At 37.3% G+C, this 16,701-nt stretch overlaps 2 protein-coding genes across 5 annotated transcripts in view; one reads left to right on the top strand and one right to left on the bottom strand.

The window, feature by feature from the left end:
• The window catches only part of LOC124616179 (oxysterol-binding protein-related protein 9), a 504,981-nt gene that overhangs the window by 306,476 nt on the left and 181,804 nt on the right, over positions 1–16,701 (bottom strand). For all 4 annotated transcript variants that reach the window (XM_047144465.1, XM_047144467.1, XM_047144466.1 and 1 more), the window contains exon 3: positions 3,383–3,484. In XM_047144465.1, the coding sequence (XP_047000421.1) occupies positions 3,383–3,484 (102 nt within the window). The remainder of the gene's footprint in view (positions 1–3,382; positions 3,485–16,701) is intronic.
• LOC124616181 lies at positions 14,911–16,251 on the top strand. The gene is made up of 2 exons (XM_047144473.1): positions 14,911–15,157; positions 15,562–16,251. Exons 1-2 carry the CDS (start codon positions 15,036–15,038, stop codon positions 16,205–16,207), a joined length of 768 nt encoding a protein of 255 aa, XP_047000429.1. The 5' UTR covers positions 14,911–15,035; the 3' UTR covers positions 16,208–16,251.

The following is a 16,701-nucleotide window of genomic DNA, read 5'->3' as shown; positions in this document are numbered from 1 at the left end:
AGGAGCATGAAAATGGGAATGTAACTTAGGTTGTTCTCCTCAAGTCACAAGTTACAGGTTTGTGTGTGAGCTGATCTGCTGGCTGGTACAAATGGAAAATTGTGTACATTGCACGTTAAATATATTAAGTACACATGTGATACACTTAACTTAATGGAAGGGTATATGTTCACAAAGGTGAAGACAAATACATCACTATACAAACTACTGACTCAAGTTCCACTGCATCAACTGAAAATGTAGCTATTCCGACAATAATATTTTTCATTGACGAAAATAAATCTATGCCTTTCTTTATATTTTTGTGACAACTGTGTCGCACTATTTGTAGTACTTCTTGAATCATTTATTTTTTAAACTTTCTTACTTTTGAATAAATAGGCATAATTCCTCGTTATGTTGCTCTTGCATTACATCTCTCAAGCAAGGTGTTGAGTGATCTTACATAACCCAGTAAATTTTAAGCCATCTCTCTCCTCCACATCCTCCTCCTCCACCATCATCAGAACATCACATTCATTTTACTGACTTTTGTAAGTTCTTCACGGGGTATCTGAAATAAAGGGGGTAGCTACAAGAATAAGGCTCAAAAATATGAAGTAACTTTCATATTATTATTTTTTTTTTTCGTAATTCTTTGAGCACTAGAAAGAGGGTTACAAAGAGAAAGGCTCAAACAAGGAAGGGCCCTGGTGGCCAGGAATGTTGAGACACTCAAGCAAGATCTCTAATGTAGTCCTACTTCAGATCTGCCATCTTTCTCATGAACAATTCCCATTCATAGATGGGCTATTGGGAAATTTAATGTATCAGGAGTCATGAATCCGATCAAAAAGAACAGTACTGGTAAAATTTTTCTGTAGGTTTCCAGTTTGTACCATCCTTTATTAAATGTACATCTGTGGAATTTGCAATATTTTCTCATAAAATAACTTTTTGTAAGTAGCATCAATTTCACACCTGTAGTAGAATTAAGTTACTAACTCCACAATCATTTCCTCTCCCACATTTTTACATATAAAAACGGATTAGTTATGCCAGACTAATCACATGTCTGCAAATGCAACAGGAACAGCTGCTAATAATAAAATACTGACATCATATGGACCTGAACAGGAAAAATTATCAACTTTTCTTTTATTGTGACATGAATCAAGGTTCACCATATTCCTTTACACACCATATTCCTTTACAATAAACAAATGTAACAGAAGTAATATTTAAAAAGTGTATCACAGCAGGTGCATCACTATTAACTGATTGGTGGCTATTTAAATGAAGAGCAGTAATGAGTTGGATTATCATTCTTACTAGTGACAAGTGAAACCTGTGAGTCATCTGTATTTGCTAGAAACTACTACAGCGATGGAGTTTAATAAATCTACTGGATTTTTAATATTTTCAAAAGTTGTATAGCACTGTGCTTAACGTAATTCATATGAGCCCTACAGCTGCATCCAGCATTTGAATATTCTACTGATTATGACTGTAATTTTTTAACATAATAATTTCTTCCTAATCAAAACCTGGTTAGAGATATAATTTCAAAGGATTATAGGTACCACTTATGTTTTTGTATTTCATCTACTTTTTGTGACCTACAATGTGTATTCAACTGATCTTTGTAAATTTATCTTAGTCCTGGTATCGGTTTCTCTGCATTTTCTGTCTATATTAATATAACTGATATCATATTTCTACCTTCTAATGCTCAGCGGAGAATCTGAATGGCATTAAATTTCACACAAACAGACCTATAATCCAGATGTCCTGTTCAGCAAAACTCTGCTCAATGACTGAAACTTTTTTCATTTCCCCCCCCCCCCCCTCCCCCCTCCCCCTCCTCCACCCCCACCCCGTTTTGACTAGCTGGGTTGAAATTTTCAAGATTTTGTGCTATAGCGTGGGAATCGTAGGCCCCTCTAACTGGGTCAGAGCTAAACAACATATCAGAGGCTGCTATCCAGGTGGCTGGCTCTCGGTGGAGTGCACAGAAGTGACTTTTTATTTTAATGGTTAAACAAGTCTCCATTCAGTCTAGCTGCCAGTAGCTGTAGGAGACCTTGATGTACAAGCGTAAGATCCAAAGGAATGTCCCCCACAGATGGGACTATTATAGTTCTGAAGATCAACTCCTGAAGCACTCAAAGCGAAGTGCCAGAGTTCAAAGCATTCCTAAAAAAGCAGTGGAGTTCACATATATTAGATAAAGAAAGCTAATAAAACCCAAAATAGACAGCTATGATATTTTTGGGGCAACTAAGTGCTTGTCAAACAGATAGCCCAATGAGAAATGCTGGTGATATCTTTATCATAGTAAACCAACCCAAATCCAATGTGTTAAATTTGAGGCTGCAAGCGAGATTGACTGGACAAGAGTCAGCATTAAGGGTGGGCATGAACTAATAATTAGATCCTTCACTGACCATTAGACTCGTCCCCAAATGCATCAAAGAAATTCCAAGAAAACCTCAATTCAGTAGCGTGTATGTTCTCAATACATACTGCCATCATTGGAAGAGACTTAACAATCAAGATCCATTGACTTTTACAACTTTGTAGGTGGTGGACGTAAGGGATTTTGTGAAACAATACTAAACGAATTCTCTGATGAGTAGCTAGAATCAATAGTAGGAAACCCTTGACAATAATTACTGAAATACAAGGCTGAACTAAAACAATATGCTCCATAAACAAGATGAAGAAGCAGTAGTGTTATTACATGAATGAATTTCGAACTTGTACCTCTGGATAGGAGTATGCAGTGGATCTGTGGCTGAAATAAGTTTAGAATAACAGTTCAACAAGCACTGGACTGATATCTGCCAAGCACTACAGTTCATGATGGGAGGGATTCCCCATGATATAAAGTCTCTGTAAGTAAAATGTTTAAGAAAGAGTGGCTAAAGGAGCCACAAAACAAATCTTACCTGGGCATCAAAGGAGCAATGTATGAAACCTTCTATGATTACTGCAGCAGCATTTTATCAAAAGAAGTCTCACAAACCCCAAAGAAATTTGGACATACTGGAAGGCAGTTAACAAGATTTAAGTTACCGTCTGGACACTGATGGATGACAAAGAAATTAAAATTATTGTACCAAAGCTCATATCTACATTTAAATGTTCCTTTGCAAAGTGGGACTGAGAAGTACTGCCCCAGTTTAGTTCTTGCAACAGTGCAAAAATCAATGTTATAGATAATAGTGAGAAAGACCTGTATCTCACCTGGTTTCAAATTATGTTCTTCAAATTATGTTCTTCACTAGACACTCTTTCTTAAATCCTCAACTTTCTCTTTTTTTCTCCATTTTCTGTAACCCCTAAAAAAGTTTTTTGATTTATTGTATCACAAATTATTCTTCGATTTTACATACAGTACCTGTACTTGGTCAATGACCATCTGTAGATAGGAATCAGCATCTGCTAGCTTCCTGTCAAAGTCTTTCAAAGTTGGTGCAGGCCGAGTGGGGTCCCACCTCATCTGAAAGAATTTAATATTGATTGCAGCATTCACAGACTACAGAAGTCCCACACATCACTTACTTCCACGTAACAAATTTTATATAGAATTGCGATTTTCAAGATCACTTACCATTACAGGACAATATCTGAGCCACAAAAATGAATTATTACTTTGTCTTTACAGCATCGAAGTGAAGAAACAGTTTGTACACTCAATCATTCTCCAACAATACTTATATCTCTTATCTGTTTGTTAGAAAAGAGCAATTATATACAACTAAACAAGTTCAGACAAGGAACTAATGGCAGCTTCAATTCATGAAATATGGGCTAGACAAGATTAGACTAATTGTAGTGCACAGGGAGGCATGTAAGTGGTCTTTCTTCTGCACTCTACATGTGAATGGAATGGGAATAAATGCTATTATGTTGTACAATGGAAAGTACCCACTGCCACACACTTCCAAGTGGTTTTCAGAGTACAGACATACATGTACATTTACATCTACATTTCTTCTAAACAACCAGAGCAGAACAGTCAACTATGAAACAGTGCCTTCCTTTTTTCGATGTGATTATTCTGATCGATGTAAGAATTATACTGGAATCAGGCTGTACAAAATATAATGAAACAGAGACCTGCTGGAGCTTGAGTATAACTAATGTATTGTTTACACTATCACTGGTCCTTCAAAACAGACAGTAATAGACTAATAATATTATTATTATTTCCTTCACTTTCTCAGACGTTAATTCCGGTTAAAAATGGAGTGACGCGGACCTTGATCAAGCGTCACTTCCTTTTAACTGTACGGTATGTGTTATATTGCATTTAGGAACTTTTGGGTAATTGAACATGTATCAATAATTACGGATTTCTGTAGTTGTATATATATGTTTGGATGTAGCTGTATTGCATTGATGTACTGCTGGATATTGTGTGGTGTGACTCCTGTAGTTGATAGTATAATTGGTATGATGTCAACTTTATCCTGATGCCACATGTCCTTGACTTCCTCAGCCAGTTGGATGTATTTTTCAATTTTTTCTCCTGTTTTCTTTTGTATATTTGTTGTATTGGGTATGGATATTTCGATTAGTTGTGTTAATTTCTTCTTTTATTGGTGAGTATGATGTCAGGTTTGTTATGTGGCGTTGTTTTATCTGTTATAATGGTTCTGTTCCAGTATAATTTGTATTCATCATTCTCCAGTACATTTTGTGGTGTATACTTGTATGTAGGAACGTGTTGTTTTAAAAGTTTATGTTGTAAGGCAAGCTGTTGATGTATTATTTTTGCGACATTGTCATGTCTTCTGGGGTATTCTGTATTTGCTAGTATTGTACATCCACTTGTGATGTGATCTACTGTTTCTATTTGTTGTTTACAAAGTCTGCATTTATCCGCTGTGGTATTGGGATCTTTAATAATATGCTTGCTGTAATACCTGGTGTTTATTGTTTGATCCTGTATTGCAATCATGAATCCTTCTGTCTCACTGTATATATTGCCTTTACTTAGCCATGTGTTGGATGCGTCTTGATCGATGTGTGGCTGTGTTAGATGATACGGGTGCTTGCCATGAAGTGTTATCCTTTTCCAATTTACTTTCTTTGTATCTGTTGATGTTATGTGATCTAAAGGGTTGTAGAAGTGGTTATGAAATTGCAGTGGCGTAGCCGATGTATTTATATGAGTGATTGCTTTATGTATTTTGCTAGTTTCTGTTCGTTCTAGAAAGAATTTTCTTAAATTGTCTACCTGTCCATAATGTAGGTTTTTTATGTCGATAAATCCCCTTCCTCCTTCCTTTCTGCTTAGTGTGAATCTTTCTGTTGCTGAATATAAGTGAAGTATTCTATATTTGTGGCATTGTGATCGTGTAAGTGTATTGAGTGCTTCTAGGTCTGCGTTACTCCATTTCACTACTCCAAATGAGTAGGTCAATATTGGTATGGCATAAGTATTTATAGCTTTTGTCTTGTTTCTTGCTGTCAATTCTGATTTCAGTATTTTTGTTAGTCTTTGTCTATATTTTTCTTTTAGTTCTTCTTTAATATTTGTATTATCTATTCCTATTTTTTGTCTGTATCCTAGATATTTATAGGCAACCGTTTTTTCCATCGCTTCTATGTAGTCGCTGTGGTTATCCAATATGTAATCTTCTTGTTTAGTGTGTTTTCCCTTGACTATGCTATTTTTCTTACATTTGTCTGTTCCAAAAGCCATACTTATATCATTGCTGAATCCTTCTGTTATCTTTAGTAATTGGTTGAGTTATTGATTTGTTGCTGCCAGTAGTTTTAGATCATCCATGTATAGCAAATGTGTGATTTTGTGTGGGTATGTTCCAGTAATATTATATCCATAATTTGTATTATTTAGCATGTTGGATAGTGGGTTCAGAGCAAGGCAGAACCAGAAAGGACTTAATGAATCTCCTTGGTATATTCCACGCTTAATCTGTATTGGCTGTGATGTGATATTATTTGAATTTGTTTGGATATTAAGTGTGGTTTTCCAATTTTTCATTACTATGTTTAGGAACTGTATCAATTTAGGATCTACTTTGTATATTTCCAATATTTGTAGTAACCATGAGTGGGGTACACTATCAAAAGCTTTTTGGTAATCAATGTATGCGTAGTGCAGCGACCTTTGTTTAGTTTTAGCTTGATATGTCACCTCTGCATCTATTATCAGTTGCTCTTTACATCCTCGTGCTCCTTTGCAACAGCCTTTTTGTTCTTTATTTATAATTTTGTTCTGTGTTGTATGTGTCATTAATTTCTGTTTAATGACTGAAGTTAATATTTTGCATATTGTTGGTAGGCATGTTATGGGGCGATATTTAGCTGGGTTCGCTGTGTCTGCTTGATCTTTAGGTTTCAGATATGTTATTCCATGTGTAAGTGTATCAGGGAATGTGTATGGGTCAGCAATGTAACTGTTAAATAATTTAGTTAGATGTGAATGTGTTGAGGCGAACTTCTTTTCGTCGAATAATAATAATAATCCCTGTGGAGGCCTGGGAAAAGAATAGGCCTCCGGTATGTTCTGCCAGTCGTAAAAGGCGACGAAAAGAACAAACCACTAATAGGGCTAACCCCCCTTTTAGTGTGATTACTTGGTTCAGGACAGAACTAAAGACGCCTCGGACAAGCGCCGTCATGGTCGGGGACGACGCTTGAATCCTATGCCCGCCCACAATGGTAACGACACTGCTAGCCAACTGGAAAAAGATTTAAATCCAAATAGAGGTGTTTTGCAGGATATGCTTCCTGCAAGCACCCTAGAAGGAAAACAAAGACAGAGGATGAGATGGTCAGATGAAGTTAATCGACACCTCATGTTCTGTTATTACCAAGCAACAAACCTAGGAACCAACACAACTGGATACAGATCACAAGTATACACAACATTTATTACCAGATACCCAGAATTAACATTTTTAACAGAATGACGACTAGCTGATCAGATCCGTGTAATAATCAAAAATAACAGGATACCCCAGTCAGAATTAGAAAACATCAAACAACAAGTACAACAAATACAACAAATACTGGAACAAAATAATGTGCAATCAGAAGAAGAAGAAAATACAGTAGTGGACTCAAACATCCCAGAGCAAACAAACAAATAACAACACGCACCAATTAAACATCCAGAGGAAAACAAAATCTTAAGACAGCCACCAGAACAAGCACAAATAGAACACGAAGTGACTCGGATGTTAGATATCGAAGAAAAATTTCAGCTAACATATATAGAATACAAAGACACAAATACAGACATTAGACCATTCTTGCATAGAGCACTAGTCAAAACAACAATAAAAACTATCAACACAATCATACACAACAAAATAAATGAAAACACAACTATGGAAGAGTTACAACTACTGGTTTATATAGGAGCACTCACTACACTAAATATACACACTAGGCAGAGATCAGAACCAACCAACACACAGAAGAAACCCACAAAACCAGCATGGCAACACAAGCTACAGATCAGAATAGAAAAACTGAGAAACGACATAGGACAGCTAACACAATTTATAAGAAATGAAATGTCAGAAGAAGAAGAAGAAGAAGAAGAAGAAGAAAAGAAGAAGGAAAAAACAAAAAAAACAAAAAAAACAAAAAACAAAACCGAAAAAGGTAAGGTAATATCTCACAACAAGAAGCGATAGAGCAATTAGATGATAAGAAGCAGAAATTACAAGCATTGGCCAAACGACTTAGGAGATACAAAAAAAGTGAAAATAGAAGGAAACAAAACCAAACATTCAACACAAACCAAAACAAATTTTACCGGACAATAGATAACACACACATTAAAATAGACAATCCACCAAGCATAACAGACATGGAACACTTCTGGAGCAACATATGGTCAAACCCGGTACAACATAACAGGCATGCACGATGGATACAAGCAGAAACACACACATACATGATGATACCACAAATGCCTGAAGTGATGGTTTTGCAACATGAAGTCACCCAAGCAATTAATTCTACTCACAATTGGAAAGCCCCTGGAAAAGATAAAATAGCAAATTTCTGGCTAAAGAAATTCATCTCAACACATTCACATCTAACTAAATTATTTAAATATGTCTGCTTGTGTCTGTATGTGTGGATGGATATGTGCGTGTGTGCGAGTGTATACCTGTCCTTTTTTCCCCCTAAGGTAAGTCTTTCCGCTCCCGGGATTGGAATGACTCCTTACCCTCTCCTTTAAAACCACTTCCTTTCGTCTTCCCCTCTCCTTCCCTCTTTCCTGATGAGGCAACAGTTTGTTGCGAAAGCTTGAATTTTGTGTGTATGTTTGTGTTTGTTTGTGTGTCTGTCGACCTGCCAGCACTTTCATTTGGTAAGTCACATCATCTTTGTTTTTAGATATAAATTATTTAACAGTTACATTGCAGACCCATACACATTCCCTGATACACTTTCACATGGAATAACATATCTGAAACCTAAAGATCAAGCAGACACAGCAGACCCAGCCAAATATCGCCCCATAACATGCCTACCAACAATATGCAAAATATTAACTTCAGTCATTACACAGAAATTAATCACACATACAACACAGAACAAAATTATAAATGAAGAACAAAAAGGCTGTTGCAAAGGAGCACGAGGATGTAAAGAGCAACTGATAATAGATGCAGAGGTGACATATCAAGCTGAAACTAAACAAAGGTCGCTACACTGCACATACATTGATTACCAAAAAGCTTTTGATAGTGTACCCCACTCATGGTTACTACAGATATTGGAAATATACAAAGTAGATCCTAAATTGATACAGTTCCTAAACATAGTAATGAAAAATTGGAAAACCACACTTAATATCCAAACAAACTCTAATAATATCACATCACAGCCAATACAGATTAAGCGTGGAATATACCAAGGAGACTCATTAAGTTCTTTCTGGTTCTCCTTGCTCTGAACCCACTATCCTACATGCTAAATAATACAAATTATGGATACAATATTACTGAAACTTACCAACACAAAATAATCACACATTTGCTATACATGGATGATCTAAAACTACTGGCAGCAACAAATCAACAACTCAGCCAATTACTAAAGATAACAGAAGGATTCAGCAATGATATAAATATGGCTTTTGAACAGACAAATGTAAGAAAAATAGCATAGTCAAGGGAAAACACACTAAACAAGAAGATTACATATTGGATAACCACAGCGACTGCATAGAAGTGATGGAAAAAACAGATGCCTATAAATATCTAGGATACAGACAAAAAATAGGAATAGATAATACAAATATTAAAGAAGAACTAAAAGAAAAATATAGACAAAGACTAACAAAAATACTGCAAACAGAATTGACAGCAAGAAACAAGACAAAAGCTATAAATACTTATGCTATACCAATATTGATCTACTCATTTAGAGTAGTGAAATGGAGTAACACAGACCTAGAAGCACTCAATACGCTTACACGATCACAATGCCACAAATATAGAATACTTCACTTACATTCAGCAACAGAAAGATTCACACTAAGCAGAAAGGAAGGAGGAAGGGGATTTATCGACATAAAAAAACCTACATTATGGACAGGTAGACAATTTAAGAAAATTCTTTCTAGAACGAACAGAAACTAGCAAAATACATAAAGCAATCACTCATATAAATACATCGGCTACACCACTGCAATTTCATAACCACTTCTACAACCCTTTAGATCACATAAAATCAACAGATACAAAGAAAGTAAATTGGAAAAAGAAAACACTACATGGCAAGCACCCGTATCATCTAACACAGCCACACATCGATCAAGACGCATCCAACACATGGCTAAGAAAAGGCAATATATACAGTGAGAAGGAAGGATTCATGATTGCAATAGAGGATCAAACAATAAACACCAGATATTACAGCAAGCATATTATTAAAGATCCCAATACCACAACAGATAAATGCAGACTTTGTAAACAACAAATAGAAACAGTAGATCACATCACAAGCGGATGTACAATACTAGCAAATACAGAATACCCCAGAAGACGTGACAATGTAGCAAAAATAATACATCAACAGCTTGCCTTACAACATAAACTTATAGAACAACACGTTCCCACATACAAGTATGCACCACAAAATGTACTGGAGAATGATGAATACAAATTATACTGGAACAGAACCATTATAACAGATAAAACAACACCACATAACAAACCTGACATCATACTCACCAATAAAAAGAAGAAATTAACACAACTAATCGAAATATCCATACCCAATACAACAAATATACAAAAGAAAACAGGAGAAAAAATTGAAAAATACATCCAACTGGCTGAGGAAGTCAAGGACATGTGGCATCAGGATAAAGTTGACATTATACCAATTATACTATCAACTACAGGAGTCATACCACACAATATCCAGCAGTACATCAATGCAATACAGCTACATCCAAACTTATATATACAACTTCAGAAATCCGTAATTATTGATACATGTTCAATTACCCGAAAGTTCCTAAATGCAATATAACATATACCGTACAGTTAAAAGGAAGTCACGCTTGATCAAGGTCAGCGTCACTTTCCATTTCTAACCAGACGTAAGATCTGAGAAAGGAAAGAAGAAAATAATAATAAAAGCAGTAACAATGATTATTCTACTACTACTACTAGTAGTAGTAGTAGTAGTAGTAGTATGGTAACACTGTTTCTATAACACTCAGTAAGCTGCTTGGTTTTTATTTCAAATAATCCAAGACATTTTAGATTTCTGATGTTACATATATTCAATGTGTCCTGCGAGGAATGTTCAATATTCAGAAATATGACAGGAATGGTAATTTGAAGTAAAGAGCTTCTTACGGACATAAGCTATATTCTGGATGGTTTCCATGACAGAAAACATTTAATGTAACTTTTTTTCTGTATCATTCATTACATTGTCATTGTTTACATTGTACCATAGACCTGTAAAGGAAGTAGAGGTGAACAATTGATGTGTGACATATGTGGATTATAGAATCAGGAAACTACATCAAATTGAACTACAAAAACCACCTAAGCTACAGCACATGTGAGTTGCTCGAGATTTTCAATTTTCTCTTGCCCTCTTTGCGCAAACTATTAGTTGGAGAGAAATACTGAACAGGACCTTTTTTTGTAGGAAATTTAATGCATTTTAATTTTCTATTGCAATACATTTGCACTAGACGCAGTAGTTTTTGAGGTACTCGAGAAAAAAGTACAGAAGTGACAATAAATGTCACCATCTCGGAATCTATTCAGAATAGGGCATACGTCCATATGAAGTCTTTTGCTTCAAATGACCAGTCCTGTCATACGCTTGCTTGGATATTGACCATCCCTCTGTTTAGCATTTTTCATTGTGCCTTTCTGCAACTCGCCACCACCTTTCTGTGGCGTGTAGCGATCTATCATTTTCTTAATAAAATTGCTATTCCATCCTGGACTTTCTATTGTTTGATGAGCATTATTTTATTAGTTGAAGGTAACTACATACTAATATATTATTAAAATGACTATGGTTGACACATTTTTATTTATTCAATTTAAGTTCATGTGGCATATGCTGAGATGTTGCACGTGTCCAATAAAATTATTGTAAGGTTAAAGAAATGAAGGTACAGTTCGGTCACAGAAGAAATATTTATTCATAAACAAATTAAAATCAGATGATGCTGAAAAATATACATTTGAAATAGAACAAAAATTAGAACTGAGACAATCCTGTCAGGTATCGATAAAAAACTATCAGTTGAAGAGTGTCAGTGGCAAAGACTCTTAAATAATGAAAGAATCGGAAAATAAGCTTTGAAAATGCTTATTCAAAAATGATGTCTGTAATGGTTTGTTCCTTCAGAAAGGTTACATATTCTGGTCATGCTAATTAACACTGAACACTTACCTCCAAAGTCACATTTTTGGGTTGCCTTTGTGAAGGTCAAGTAATGCCCACAATTTGTGTGAATGAATGTGGGAAACTGCCCAGAACTATATTCAAATCATCCAGTAGATCCAACTACCGAAAGTTTACTGCCCTTGTCTAACCGGTACAACAGAATGTTAACATAGCCACAACAGGGGTTTGTAAAATTTGTAATTAAACTGCCTCCTAAAAAAAGATAATCACCCTGGAGACATGGTTGGACGAGCATCTAATTTCATTAACATACACACAATCAGTGGGTATGTAAATGATTAGGCAAATCACCACTGTAGCAGATATAATGAGGCACCAGAATGCATTAGTGTAGCTGATGTTTAGTGTTGTTACCAGGCCTCGTAGGATATACAGAGCAGGAACAGCATCAAATGTTGAGCGATCACTGTGAATGGAGTTTTCAGCACATTACAGAATTTGAAAGGTGACTCATTGTGGGTCTCCATATAACTGGCTGGTTGAATCATGAAATATTCAAATTTGTGGGGCATTTGGCTGTGACAGTGGCCTGATGTTGGACTGCATAGGAATGTGAGGGCAGGCATACTCATCTACAAGGTTCTGTTTGTTCATGTCTGACCACCACAAGGCAGGATCGTCATATTGTGCACTAAGTACACTGTCATTCCTTCACGTCTGTGCCGACATCCAAGAACAAGTGAAGGACTCCCTGCAACATTCTGTACCATCCCACAATATTGATTGAAGATCAGCAGCAGCCAGGCTAGCGAATTACTATCTCATGCCTAAGCTGCCATTAACATTGCAACACAAATGGCTTTATTTGAAATGGAAATGGAAATGAGCGTTTGGCGTCATTGGCCGGGAGGCCCCTCGCGGGGCAGGTCCGGCCGCCATATCGCAGGTCTTATTACATTCGGCGCCACATTGGGCGACCTGCACGCCGGATGGGGATGAAATGATGATGAACACAACACAACACCCAGTCCCTGAGCGGAGAAAATCTCCGACCCAGCCGGGAATCGAACCCGGGCCCAGAGGACGGCAATCCGTCACGCTGACCACTCAGCTACTGGGGCGGACTTTATTTGAAATGTCATGACCAGAAAGCAGGGGCTGTTGATGAATGGTGTCGCACTGCACTGAGTGAGGCATCAGGTTCTGCACTACCCCAGATGATCATTATTGGTGAGTATGCTGGAAACCTGGTGAGAGGTCTCTCTCTTCCAGTGTTTTGGAGAGGCACAGTGGTATTACTCCTGGCACTATGGTATGGGAAGCCTTTGGGTATGACTTCAGGTCATGTCTGGCAATGATTGAGGAAATACTGGTGGCACATCAGTATGTTGTAGACATCCTGCATCCTTGTGTATTACCTCATATGTGCCAGTATTGTGTAGCCACTTTTCAGCAGTAACATGCTTGTCCACAAATAGCATATGTCTTTATGAACTGATTTTGGTACTCCCATGACCAGTAAGATCCCCAGATCTGTCCCCAATAGAACCCGTGTGGGACCGGCTGGGACATCAACTCAGTCCCAGTGCCAGAATCCATTATATCAATGACAATTTACGAAAGTTTTGGGCCAGCATGCATTAGGAGATGCTACAATGGTTTTATGAAATCCCTCCCACCCTAATAGCTACATGCATACATGCCAACGTGCTGCAACTTAATACTCATCGTACTGCCAAATTCTTTGTAAATTTAACTCTACACTGTCATCACTAAAAGGAAGTCACATATGCTCTCTACCAGTTGAGTTTCGTTTTGTTTTGTTTCTTCCTCCCTTGTGTACAATCACTTTTTTGTCCAACAGTGTATAACTCAAATTCGAGTAGCATTGCCGTCCTGCTAAATTGAAAAATGTGCCCACTCTTGGCAACATGAGTATTTCGATCTTGACAAAAAATATCTCACTATTTTCTGCTTTTTTTCTTCTTCTATGCACTTCTCTAAGTTTGGCTATAGACCACTACATTGACATTTGCGATATAATGGTTGCTGTTACTCTTGTTTATGCAGGCATTCATGATCATTTAATAGATGGTATTCAGCAGAATTCAGATCAATAACTTGTAACTGACGAGGAATCGGCTATCTTCACCACTGTGTTAATTACAATTTAACCCTTTAACTGCTCTGAATGTGTTTACGCGAGCCACCAGTCGTAATTGGCACTCTGAATGTGTGTAGGTGTAGACACGTTCAGAGTACGAGGTAGAAGGACTGGTGGCAGGCATAAACACGCTCAGAGCAAACAGGGACAGTTACAAAGGCACGCGCGTTAACACATCCAGAGCAGTTAAAGGGTTAAGGTTTGATTATCTTTTAGCAATCAAAGTGCTTTGAGTTTGCTTCCATGAAAAAGTAATGCAGAAATGAAAAACATAAATTCATAAGATAGATAAACGAAAGTTTCAACAAATGTGGCAAGTTTTGTACAAAAACATGGAGCCAGTAAAAAAGAGTTACAGTTCTAAATACAGTTCGTTGTTACCTACAAATCTGTTCACCTGTTCAAAAAGGTAAACAGCCATACATTACCCGCAAACTCCTGTACCAAACTTTCACTTTTAATACATTGACCTGAAACAAGTTATGGGGTAGCGATACATACATACCGTAAAATGGGGCGACTTTGTGACTGGTGGGGTGACTTTGTGACAAGGGATCGAGTTTTCGTATTTTAAATCTCGCGCCGCGACCGCTCGTCTCAGGAAAGAGCTAAACCACGCATTTCGTCTGCCAGACATGCCACGCCACGTAGCGGCAGCAGGGTGAAGCTTCTGCACACGCATAGTTCCTTCCGACGCCGTTGCTTAGAAACGCTGTTATTTACGTTTTCGTAAAACGAGGGAAACTTTATATTATGAAAACGTTTATGTTAAGGACGCAACTAAAACAGGTATGTACATTTGTTTGTTAATATGTTGGGCAAATTATTGTATAATATCGATTAAATCAAGCCATGTTTGTTGAACATATGAGACAAAAACTGAAATGCACGCACTTTGTGTGGCGACTTTGTGACACCCCAACTTGTCACAAAGTCACCCCACCATGGTTTTAGGTTATATTTTATCACGTTTTTTTGTCTTTCAAGCACTGAAAAGAAGATGAGGTCTTATAAAAGGAAGTTGGGTGCAAGAGCCTATAGAAATTACTCTCCAAAGACGTTAGATAAAGCCGTTAAATTGGTTTTAACAAAGAAAATGACCCTGCGAGCAGCATCTGAAAGGTTAGTGGCAGTTCTTTAATTTTTCATTCACTGTCACACAGGAAGTAAACGTTTTATTGGATACTGTAAGGCTAAAATAGACGTTTAGATGACCATCTGTTTGGCGTTTTTAAGCAAATTCTTCTGCTTGAATAGGGAGCAAAATACAGCTATGTACACCAGGAAGTTACCAACATTCCTTTATTTTGTTACAAACTTTACTGTCATAAAACGGGTTTTTACACCAATTTGCAACTTCTGGCATTTGTAAAGGAAGCATTTATGCAAATTTTAAACCTACCTTCGTAAAATTCTGATATTTTTGGCATTTTTCTATTAAACATCTTTTAAAAGGTATGGTATTTTTTTCTGAATTATACCATACTGGTATATATGTTTCATACGTTCTTTTTCTCTGCTTTTAGGTTCAATATTCATCGAAACACATTGTGGAACAAAACCAAAGAGATAAAACGTTCGACCACCTCAAACTCAGAGACAGTCAAACCTAAAAGACAGCATGGGGGTCAACCTATTTTTACAAAAGAAGAAGAGGATACATTCGTTGCTCATTCCATTGCAATGGCATCTTATGGTTTCCCAATGACATTACTTGATTTGCGCTGTGTCGTCAAATCATATCTAGATCGAACCGGAAGAAAAGTTCCCGTGTTTGGAAATGGAAACTTTCCTGGGAGAGAGTGGGCCATGTCATTTATGAAGCGGCATAAGTATGGTCTCTCCGAACGTGTCGCCAAAAATATCACATATGCAAGAGCTGCGACTGATACTGAAGTGATTGACTCATATTTTGAGCATTTAGAGAAGGAGTTAGAGGGTATTCCGCCAGAAAAAAATTTGGAATTACGACGAAACGAACGTCCAGTACGATCCGGGAAGCAAAAAAGTGTTGGTCAGAAGAGGAGCAAAATATCCAGAGCGGATACAAAATTGTTCCAAAGCGTGTACTTCGATTATGGTCTGTGGGAACGCCGCAGGACAGTTGGCTCCACTATACGTAAATTACAAGGCCGAGAACATGTGGTCGACCTGGACCGAAAATGGACCTGAAGGAGCCTGCTACAATCGTACAAAATCTGGATGGTTTGATCACCAAGTGTTTGAGGACTGGTTCATCAATCTTATGCTCCCCATACTGAAACAACAAGATGGCCAAAAAGTTCTTATTGGCGATAATTTGAGTTCGCATATTAACCTAGAGGTTATTCGACTCTGCGAAAAGTATGGGATAAAATTTATCGCACTCCCACCAAATGCGACACATCTACTGCAACCGCTAGATGTTGCCATATTCAGAGTTCTAAAACTGATTTGGCGTGAAATTTTGTCAGATTGGAAGCAATCGACATCTGGTAGCCGGTGCACATCAGTTCCAAAAGATGAACTGCCTGGTCTGTTAAAGAAAATGATGGACAAGCTGCAGGAGAACATCATAAAAAATCTCCAGTCAGGATTTAGGAAGACTGGGATTTTTCCGCTTAACAAAATGGAAGTCCTCCAAAGACTCCCGAAGGCCGTCTTGGAAGAGAGCCTACAGTCCTTAT

Source organism: Schistocerca americana, chromosome 5, assembly GCF_021461395.2.
Source record: "Schistocerca americana isolate TAMUIC-IGC-003095 chromosome 5, iqSchAmer2.1, whole genome shotgun sequence".
NCBI classification, from domain to species: Eukaryota; Metazoa; Arthropoda; class Insecta; order Orthoptera; family Acrididae; genus Schistocerca; species Schistocerca americana.
The sequence above is the reverse complement of the archived record's forward strand: the minus strand, read 5'-3'. Positions and strand labels throughout refer to the sequence as shown.